Source organism: Vollenhovia emeryi, unplaced genomic scaffold (genome assembly GCF_000949405.1).
Source record: "Vollenhovia emeryi isolate VEMERY1.0 unplaced genomic scaffold, V.emery_V1.0 DF939210.1, whole genome shotgun sequence".
Classification (NCBI taxonomy): domain Eukaryota; kingdom Metazoa; phylum Arthropoda; class Insecta; order Hymenoptera; family Formicidae; genus Vollenhovia; species Vollenhovia emeryi.
In genome coordinates, this window is record NW_011967156.1 from 862,550 (window position 1) to 873,335 (window position 10,786).

At 35.0% G+C, this 10,786-nt stretch overlaps 2 protein-coding genes across 4 annotated transcripts; both read right to left on the reverse strand.

Annotated features, from left to right (window-relative positions):
- Positions 1 to 965: 965 nt before the first annotated feature.
- LOC105561211 (cytochrome P450 6k1-like) lies at positions 966 to 5,166 on the reverse strand. Of its 3 annotated transcripts, XR_001008890.1 has the most exons (8): positions 4,727 to 4,857; positions 3,942 to 4,481; positions 3,459 to 3,827; positions 3,111 to 3,295; positions 2,717 to 3,005; positions 2,267 to 2,442; positions 1,988 to 2,102; positions 966 to 1,701 (listed from the first exon to the last, which is right to left on the reverse strand). XR_001008890.1 is itself a non-coding variant. In XM_012010990.1 (7 exons), exons 2-7 carry the CDS (start codon positions 4,465 to 4,467, stop codon positions 1,661 to 1,663), a joined length of 1,665 nt encoding a protein of 554 aa, XP_011866380.1. In that variant the 5' UTR covers positions 4,468 to 4,481; positions 4,883 to 5,166; the 3' UTR covers positions 966 to 1,660. The 3 variants fall into 3 exon arrangements, 2 of the variants coding, with proteins under 2 accessions (XP_011866380.1, XP_011866381.1); XM_012010990.1 differs by lacking the exons at positions 1,988 to 2,102; positions 4,727 to 4,857 and adding an exon at positions 4,883 to 5,166 and having other exon boundaries at positions 966 to 1,797; positions 2,284 to 2,442; XM_012010991.1 differs by lacking the exon at positions 1,988 to 2,102.
- Positions 5,167 to 8,284: 3,118 nt separating this feature from the next.
- On the reverse strand, positions 8,285 to 10,786 carry LOC105561212 (cytochrome P450 6k1-like). Its single transcript, XM_012010992.1, has 6 exons — positions 10,737 to 10,786; positions 10,131 to 10,665; positions 9,652 to 10,020; positions 9,303 to 9,487; positions 8,922 to 9,210; positions 8,285 to 8,590 (listed from the first exon to the last, which is right to left on the reverse strand). The coding sequence occupies exons 2-6, from the start codon at positions 10,654 to 10,656 to the stop codon at positions 8,415 to 8,417; spliced, it is 1,545 nt and encodes a 514-aa protein (XP_011866382.1). The 5' UTR covers positions 10,657 to 10,665; positions 10,737 to 10,786; the 3' UTR covers positions 8,285 to 8,414.

Below are 10,786 nucleotides of genomic sequence, written 5' to 3' on the forward strand. Positions count from 1 at the left end.
AGGAATAATTGTGTTAATTAATGCAGATAAAAATGATTTATTGGAATTATAAATAACAATGGCTCGTAAGATAAAATCGAAGAATAATAGAAGGAGCTCAGAGCCTGAACAAAGTTATAATGTCCGATAAAATTACTTTATTATAATAGCAAATGTATATACAGGGTGTCCCAATTTAATGTCCCACCCCAAGTAACTTTTTTATTTTTGATCGCAGAAAAAACATTTCAGATAAAAGTTGTTTGGTTTGAAGGGGGACATAAGATAGTGCCATTAGTTTGACCTTCGTGACCAACGTGACGAGTTGGTCACGTGAAGGTTATCTTCAATTTTCTTTATGAAATGCCTATCACTTATTATACTATCTTATTCTACTAATTAATATGAACAACTTTTGTCTGAAACATTTTTTGATTTGCCTAATACTTTTTGAGATATTCAAGAGAAAATTAATAATTTTGTCAATGTTTAGCTTATGATATCTTGATAACTGTTTGTCGAAGGAAAAAGTAGTCTAAATGTCTGAACGCGTTTTTCTGTGATCAAAAATTAAAAAGTTATTTGGGGTGGGACATTAAATTGAATTAAAAACATATACCGATTTGCGTTTTGTATACGTAGATTACGCAGTCAGTAATATAAAATTGTAATAAATTAAGAGACGATAGTATAAAAAACGCGGCGCAAGTAGATATAATATCATGAATCAAAAAGTAAAAAACAATAATAGTCAGATAACGGTAAAAATAAATGAAGAGACGATAGTACAAAATAAACGCAAGTGAATATAACATAAGTCAGTAAATAAAAAATTGGAGCCGTGTTGGAATTGGACAAAAATTGGACCACGTGGATGACGATACGGTATATAAGAACTCAATATATCCGCTTGTTTTAATTTGTTCAACTTGCATAGTTTTGCGATTCTCTGAAAAATTTAGGAGGAAACAATAATGATAAACACATTTGCAAATATTTATTATTTATTTATATTGACATATAAAACGCACTTAAAAATAAGCATTACAATTTAAAATTCCTTTAGGAATAATTTATCAGTAGTCAATTTTGTAAGTAAAGCCAAAAAGTATTTTACAAAAAAAAAACAGGTAAAATTGCTAATGCTCAATTTATATTAGATGACTACTATGTAGTATTTATACAAAGAAAGTCAATCTATTATTAATATATATAAAGTCTGTCTCGCAAGCTACAAGAGACGCCCATGTCACAGACACAACTTAATTTTTACACAGGAAAAATGACAAAATTATGAGTGGTAAAGTTGACGTCTAAACAGATTTGCGCTCTTTATTTAAGACGCGTGCACACCATTTATCTATCTGTATCTTCTTTAGAGTTTGTTCTCCAAACTGGGAAAGCCTTCACAAAATTTAAACCAGTCTGTCGGCTTTGTTCACAAGAAAGCGAATAACAATGCACTGTGCAATCCTAGTTAGAAATAATTCGTCAAAACGTCGTCAAAACGTAAAAAATGTTATATAATACACATGTTATATTACATTTACCTTGTTGAGTAGCAAATTATAATATTGATGTAATGTAACTGTGCTACTTGGTGTTTACTGGGTTGTTATAAACGATGACATGCGTGTTATATTTCATTTATATTGTTGAATAGGACATTATAATATTGATGTTATGTAACTGCTACTTGTTGGCCGGCTTCAGCCAGTAAAGCTGTTCCAGTAAAAAATGACTTCGTTGAAAATGACGTCGATTGATGTCGAAACGATAATACGGTGAGTAATTTTAATAAACAAACGCAAATATCTCTTCGGGGAAGGAGGCTAGCAAAAAATAACCTGGGCAAGAGTTGTTGGGTTTCGAGGGAGACATAAGATAGTACCGTCTTATGTCTCCTTCGAAACCCAACAACTTTTACCCAGGTTATTTTTTGCTAGCCCCTTTCCCCGAAGAGATATTTGCGTGTGTCGATTAAAATGATCGATTTAAATAAACTCACCCTGTCATATATGTCACGCTTGATATAAAAATATAAATAACACGCAGTTACTGAGAGAATTCCGATTTCGACGTGCACTTCCAAGTACAAATTTCAGAATGCAATTAGAAAATCTCTTGAAATTAAAGAAATTAATGGGATTTTTAAAGTTAATGTATCTATTACATTATTGATTTATCATAGTAAAATTATGTATATGAAATATCCACTGTCGTATATATTCTGTGGTTTGAAAATATTGTATTAATTTTATCAAACATTATTAACAATAAGTATTACTTAGTTGCTATTAATCTTTCGGATGTTGAGATATAGACCGTCATTTAATGGTGTCGTCAAGAAAGCTTTCGGATTGAGAACCATTGGTATTAGAGTTTTTTCGCTTGGTAGAAACTCGTACTTGCGCAACATTGTAACGATTCCTAATTTTGTTTGTAAAAGTCCCATACGAGTGCCTACGGAATGAATAACATACCCCGTGAGATGTCTTATAATACTTTAACAAATAAAAGAAATGATTTTGTCTTGTTAAAAATTCTATTGCAAAATTCTATATATGAAAATTCCAGTAGTCTCTTTTTGCGACATTATAATTAAGATCGTAAATCTCATGTAAATTACATGAATTGAATTCATTTTAATTATTCCATACCTTAATTTTGTTAATTTTTATTCTTAATTTTATAGCTGTATTTATCCCACCTTAATTCTCATAACTAATGATCTCACCTATGCATACGCGTGGGCCCTCTCCAAATGGAAAATACACATTTGATGGTCTGTTACGTTTGTTCTCCTCTGTAAATCGCTCCGGGTCGAATTTGTGTGGATCAGGAAAGTATTCCGGGTCATAGTGCATGCCAGACATTGAGATATAAATCGGTGTGCCCTTTTCGAGCTTTAGATCGAAATTCGGCAACTTGTAGGCGTCCATTGTCACGCGATCTAGAAATGGCAATGGCGGATACATCCTCAAAGTCTCAGATACCACCATGTCTAGATACGGTAACGACACGATCTGTGTTGACATATTAAAATAAATATATTAAACTTGATAACACTAAATCTAGTCCCATTTTATAAAAGTTATTTTTATACACAAAACTTATGTGCGTTTACGTACCATGTCGTATGTGATTTTGCCGTCTGTTTCATCAAGCGCATCAAGAATTTCTTTTCTAAGTCTGTCTTGTATTTCGGGGTTCATTGCGATTTCGTACAAAGTGAAAGACATTGTCGACGAAGAGGTTTCAAAACCAGCCGTGAAGAAAATACTTGCTTGAGCTAGTAGATCGTCCCCGTCAAATTCTAAAATTTTAATTCTCATCTTTTCAAACTTTGAAAAATTTTTTTGCTTACCATAACTAACTGTTATAGCTATTGGAATTATAGCTTAAATTCATTGGGTATATTGATTTTCTAAATGTAAATTAACAAATTTATGCATTAGCTTCATGAATCGTTCGCTTACTAAATCCTCCCATGTCCTGATCTCCGTAAGTGTTTCTCAGTTCAATAAGGATATCAATGAGATCATTTCTCTTTCCGCCAGACTTTACGCGTTGACTGATTATCTCCCAAAAGACTCCACGTAAGAAGTCAGAGTTCTTCTTACCGAACATTTTCGCACCGATCATTTTAACTACACTTGGAAGGAAAAATATTGCTATAAACTCCACACCGCGAATAATATTGAAATTAAAAATTGTTCTGCCATGTTTTCGAAACTCAGCGTCTGGATTATTCAACGAATTCACGTTAAATCCATAGGCAGCAGTGCCGATTATGTCTGTAGCATATGTGGCGGTTATGTCCTTTATATCTATTTCCTTTTCGTTATCTGTCATCAATCATATTCTTATTATTATTTCCATTATTTAGTCGTAATGGCCTTTTTACTTTATGTTCCTTTTGATAATACGTAGGTACGTAACTTCATAAACTCAATACTTACCTCCCAATTTCAGCGATTCGAGATACGTATCTAGATCCTTTCCGCATTCCAGCATCAGTTCGAATATTTTCTTCATCTTGCCGGACGTAAAGAACGGCGTCAATTTCGTTCTCAAAATTTTCCAGGCTGGATTTTTGATAAGAAAGAGATTGGCAGAACCCAGACGATCATTTACTATATCAGGTGAGGCGTATCGGTCAGCGAAGTAATTGAAGTCCTTTACTAAAACCATTTTAACAAGCTGCCGATCGCGAATTAACAGAGCCGGTTTGTCTAATATGTAAAAGCCGATGTAAGGAGATCCCTTTCCTTGAATATAAAGTTCCTGCAGAAAATTTCCAGGAGATTTCTTTAGGAGTAGACAGTCTGCGAAATTGCCCAAAAATGGTATCGGTGGAAGGGCTACTGAGACGTCTCGTTTTTTCCAGTAGTTAAATTTGCGTGTCATATAAAGATAGGCAGCTATAATGAGAGTCGTCAGAACTATCATGCCGTCTAGGCCCCAATAAGCCGTTATGATTGCCATTGTACTCAGTTTGCCTATAAAAACATTCCTATTATATTTAACCATGCGTTAATTAAAGACGTATTATTTGTAAACACCTAAATTTCTTTTTAAATTCAAATCTATATATTAATATTTAAATTAATATTTAACAAATTTGATCAAATATCGTGAAAGAATATTGCATATTGATGAGATAGTCGTGACCGAGAATAAATAATTTAATAAGATTTGATTTTTAATTTTATAGTCACACTATTCGATGAAACACAAAACTCACAAATGTATCGAACGATATGTAAGTTCTAGCAGTTGCAAGAACTGACTGGATATTTCTTTATAAGTAAATGTGTTTATGTTTCGACCCTGCAACTCTGTTCATTCCCCCCTCTCCGTACGCAATTCGTTCGTATATGTGTTATATAAGTTATCTTACACGTGCCTTGATCCAGTAAGAAATGACTTGTCGATCAAAGTCGAAATGATATCGAATCGTTGGCCCAACACAACCAAATATTGGGTCAATGATTAACCAATGTTTGTTTAATGCACTGTGCTACTAAGAAAGTTGAAGGTGTCAATGTCGATTCGATATCGTTTCGACGTATCGTTTCTGATTGAGTATATTTATACACATTATACACATATATGCAGAATGGTTAAGTTAAGAGGATCCTTTAGCCATCTTTTTTACCGTCACAGTTAAATATAGTTTTTGCACTTTTAATTCTCTTTTTATTAGCTTTTATGCACATAATAATACCAGGATAAGTTGCGAACCGCTTGGCAGAACATTTGCATACTTAAACACTCACTGTCAGTTCAGGAGTCTAATAAAAACGATATTGGTAGTTTTTTTAGAATGGAATAAAATGCAATTTTTTTTGTACACAAAATAAATTTTAATCAACGTTTATGTGGGATACATTAGGCGTGTCGCAGCAAACTCCCGCACCGATTGGGATAAATTTTCGTCGACGATAACCCTGGAAGGTGTTATCTTTGCTTTGACCGATTGTCGCTCGCGTGGCATCAGCTAATTATGTCTAGTGTTTAGAGAGGAGGACTTGGAAAGTCGTGTGCAAGAGAGATAAGAAAGATAAAATGTGCGTAGTAGAGAGAGAATCGCGCCAAGAGTTCCACGAGTATTGAGAGACTTTTTAGAGTTGTACCTATTATATTATATTAAAACTCGAATTAATTTAACTCCTTCTCGTTCTTGCCAAACCACCCTTCTTTTAATTTATTAGGTGTACAAATGAATAATCCAAATTATTTTAAGCAGTTATGAAATCAATTTTAAATTGAATAGATTTTCCCGCTCTTTTGTGTTTATACAATGTTGACATATAACTATTAAAAAGAACATATAGTTTGGCGAAAGGCCCAACGTAACCTTCAAAAGTATTCAGTTCAGTACAGTCGAAAATGGCAACAGATAAGGTGCATATCCGACACTGCATTCTTTACGAATTTCAGCAAGGAAAAAATGCTACAAGAGCGTGCGAATCGATTTGCTCCTTTCTCGGCGAAGGTGTTGTATCGTACGATGTGTGCGCATTTTGGTTTAAGCGGTTTAAAAGCGGTGATTTTAGCCTAATCGACAAACAACGCCCTGGAGGCCCTCGGAAGCGCGACAACGATGATTTGGAACAACTGCTCACTGAGAATTCGGCACAAACGCAAAAAGAGCTTGCAGAACAGTTGGGAGTAACGCAGCAAACGATTTCCAAACGCCTACATGAGATGGGAAAGATCCAGAAAGAAGGAAAATGGGTTCTGCATGAACTCACTGAAACCAACAAAAATCAACGAGTGGCAGCGTGTCTTTTTCTTCTCAATAAGCAGCGTCGGAAGTCTTTCGTGTGGAAAATCGTTACGGGCGATGAGAAATGGATACTCTATGACAATCCGAAACGCAGGAAGTCATGGGTAAATCCCGGCGAATCATCAAAATCGGTCGCAAAACCCAATCGCTTCGGAAAGAAGGTTCTTCTCTGCATTTGGTGGGATATCAAGGGCGTGCTTTATTATGAGTTGGTGAAACAGTTACTGCGGACTGCTACCAACGTCAATTAATCTGCTTGAGTCAAGAATTGGAACGAAAACGCCCGTATACTGGCAAAGGAGAACGTCCAGTGAAATTGTTGCATGACAACGCCAGGCCACACATTGTTTCCAATACAAAAGACACCATACTGAGTCTTGGCTGGGACGTCTTGCAGCACCCGGCGTATTCATCAGATATTGCTCCATCCGATTACCACTTGTTCCGGTCGATGCAACACGCCTTGTCCGATATGCACTTCCAAACAGTGGATGAGATCCGAAAATGGCTTGACTTTATCGTATCCAAAGACGTAACATTTTTCCGAGATGGAATTCATCAGTTGCCTGAAAGATGGCTTAAAGTTATAGAAAGCAACGGCGAATACTTTGATTGAACAATTTCATTTACTTTCTTTTAAAATAAACCCTGAATGTAGCTGAAAAAATTGGATTATTCATTTGTACACCTAATAAATAATCCTACGGCCCTGATACGAGTTTATCTCGAGGTCGGGCGACCGTGATTGATGCAGAAATCTCCAGAACGAAATTTAGCCAACCACTTTTGGCATGTGCGTTCAGTTGCGGCATTTTCTCCATATACACGACATATCTTTCTATGAGCCTCCGCAGCTCGTTTGCGTTTTTGAAATAATAAAGGAAAATATGACGATAATGGACGTTATTTCCTTCCATTTTCACAGCTACGTAAGTAGAACACACAGAAATGATGTTAGCTAAACGTACACTCATCGAAAAATTACGAGAAACCTAGCCTTTCAGATATACGCAATCGAGTTTTACAATAGAGCCGAGAATCACAAAAGCCAATCAGAGTGAACCTGCACCGAGAAATAAACCGAACGGACTTATTTACCAACCCAATACATAATGTATGACACTCTCGATATAAAGAAAGATCTGTTAAAAATTTAATTAAATCAATTTAGTCTTTGCTTTAAAAAGTAGATAAGGGGTCAAGTAAATAATATCAGGTTTGCTTATTGAATCTTGAGTTTTTCCTTTGGATTAAAATTTTATAGGCGTATGGAAAACGGCGTAGTGTGCGTGCGCGCGCGCGCCTTTTGTATTCGATAGCGTGAAGGTGTGTGTGTGTGTGTGTGTGTGCGGCGTGCGCGCGCGCGCGTGTGTGTGTGTGTGTGTGTGTGTGTGTGATTGTATCTGAATATGTGTACTCAGTATTTTACCAAACAACCCTAATTTATTAATATTAGATTACTAATTTATTAATATTAGATGCCTAATTTATTAATATTAGATTACTACTACACGGTATTTATATATAAAAAATAATGAATCTGTTATAAATATATTTAAAGCTTATAATATGTATAAACTCTTACATAACATCAATATTATAATTTTCTACTTAACAATATAAATGTTATATAACCTGCATGTTGCACTAATATACCTTGTTAAGTAGCAAATTATAATATTGATATTATGTAACTGTTACTTGGTGTTTACTGGGTTGTTATAGACGATGGCATAAGTGCATTTCATTTACATTGTTGAGTAGGACATTACAATATTGATGTTACATAACTCCTACTTACTGGCAGGCACTAAACAAAGCTGTCCCAGCGAAAAATGACACGTTGATTAATGACGAAACGATATATATATATACATATACATATATGACACACTCGAAACGTAAATAATACGCAGTTACTGAAAGAATTCCAATTTCAACGTGAACTTCCTCGTCTAAGTTTCAGAATGCAATAAAAAAAATCGCTTAAAATTACAGAAACTAATGAGATTTTTAAAGTTAATGTATGTCCACTAGTGATTTATTATAGTAAAATTATGTATTTGAAATATCGACTGTCTAATGCATTCTGTGGTTTTAAAACATTATATTAATATTATCAAACACGGTTACATATTATTTAGCTGCTCTTAATCTTGCGGAGGGTGAGATATAGATCAGCACTTAGTGGCGCCGTCAAGAAAGCTTTCGGATTGAGAACCATTGGGATTAGAGTTTTTTTGCCTGGTACTACCTCGTATTTGCGCAAAATTGTAACGATCCCCAATTTTGTTTGTAAAAGTCCCATACGAGAACCTATGGAATAAATAACATATCGTGAGATGTCTCATAATATTTTAACAAATAAGAATAGCATTGTCTTAGTAAAAATTCTATTACAAAATTCAATGTATGCGACTTCCGACTAATTTCGCGATATCATAATTCAGATCGTAGATCTTATGTAATTTATACGGATAGAGTTCATTCTCATTATTGTATGCGTAATAGATTACATAAGAATTCATGATTCATATAACTTATATAACTAATAGATCAAAAATATAAATGAATATTTTAGCTGCTTTATTCTTAAATTCATAGCTATATTAAGTTCATCTTTAATTCTCATAACCAATGATCTCACCTATGCATACGCGTGGGCCATCTCCAAATGGAAAATACACATTTGTTGGTCTATTACGTTTGTTCTCCTCGGTAAATCGCTCCGGGTCGAATTTGTGTGGATCAGGAAAGTATTCCGGGTCATAGTGCATGCCAGACATTGAGATATAAACCGGTGTGCCCTTTTCGAGCTTTAAATCAAAATTCGGCAACTTGTAGGTGTCCATTGTCACGCGATCTAGAAGTGGCAATGGTGGATACATCCTCAAAGTTTCGGATACCACCATGTCTAGATACGGTAACGACCAGACCTGAAATAAGTATATTAAACTTGATAACACCAAATCCATTTCCATCTTATTAAACGTATTTTTATATACAAAACGTATTTGTGTTTACGTACCATGTCGTATGTGATTTTGCCGCCTGTTTTATCAAGCGCATCAAGAATTTCTTTTCTAAGTCTGTCTTGTATTTCCGGATTCATCGCAATTTCGTACAAGGCGAAAGACGATGTCGTTGCAGAGGTTTCAAAACCAGCCGTGAAGAAAACAGCTGCTTGCGCTAGTAAGTCGTCCCCGTCAAATTCTGCAATTTTTGTTCACATTTTTTCAAATTCTGGAAAATTTTTGTTGTTTACCATAACTAATTTGAACTATTGGAATTATTATAGCTTAGATTCAGTGGGCGTTTTCGTTTTCTAAATGTAAATTATAAAGTTTATGCATTAGCTTCATAAATTCTATGCTTACTAAATCCTCCAATGTCCTGATCTCCGTAAGTGTTTCTCAGTTCAATAAGGATATCAATGAGATCGTTCCTCTTTTCGCCAGACTTTATGCGTTGCGTGATCGTCTCCCAAAAAACTTTACGTAGGAAGTTAGAGCTCTCCTTACCAAATGTTTTTGTACCGGTTATACTAATTATATTTGGAAGGAAAAACATTGCCAAGAACTCCAAAGCGCGAATAAGGTTGAAATCAAAAATTAATTTGCCATGTCTTCGAAACTCGGCGTCTGGATTATTCAACGAATTCACGTTAAGTCCATAGGCAGCAGTGCCGATTATGTCGGTAGTGAATTTAGCGATTAACTCCTTTATGTCAATTTCCTTTCCTTGATCTACCATCAATCATACTCTTATTATTGTTTTCATTATTTAGTCGTAATGGCCTTTTTACTTTTTGTCCCTTTTGGTGATACGTAATTAACTTCATAAACTCAGTACTTACCTCCCAATTTCAGCGATTCAAGATACGTATCTAGATCGTTTCCACATTGCAGCATTAGTTCGAATATTTTCTTCATCTTGCCGGACGTGAAGAATGGTGTCAATTTCGTTCTTAAGGTTTTCCAGGCTGGACTCTTGAGGAAAAAGAGATTGGTGGCACCCAGGCGATCATTTATTGGATCAGCTGCGGCGTATCGGTCAGCGAAGTAATTGAAGTCCTTTATTAAAATATTTTTAACGAGCTCCCGATCGCGAACTAACAGAGCCGGTTTGTCACATATGTAAAAGCCGATGTAGGGAGATCCCTTTCCTTGAATATAAAGTTCCTGCAGAAAATTTCCAGGAGATTTCTTTAGGAGTAGGCAGTCTGTGAAATTGCCCAAGAATGGTGTCGGCGGAAGCGCTTCTAAAACGCCTCGTTTCTTCCAGTGGTTAAATTTGCGTGTCATGTATAGATATGCAGCTATAATTAGAGTCGTCAGAAATATTATGCCATCTAGTCCCCAGTAAGCCGTTATGAGTGCCATTGTATACCCCTATAAAAACATTTCTTTTATATTTAACCATGCATTAATTAAAGACGTATTATTTGTAAACACGTAATTACCTTTATAAATTGGAATCTATATATTAGTATTTAAATTAATATTTAACAAA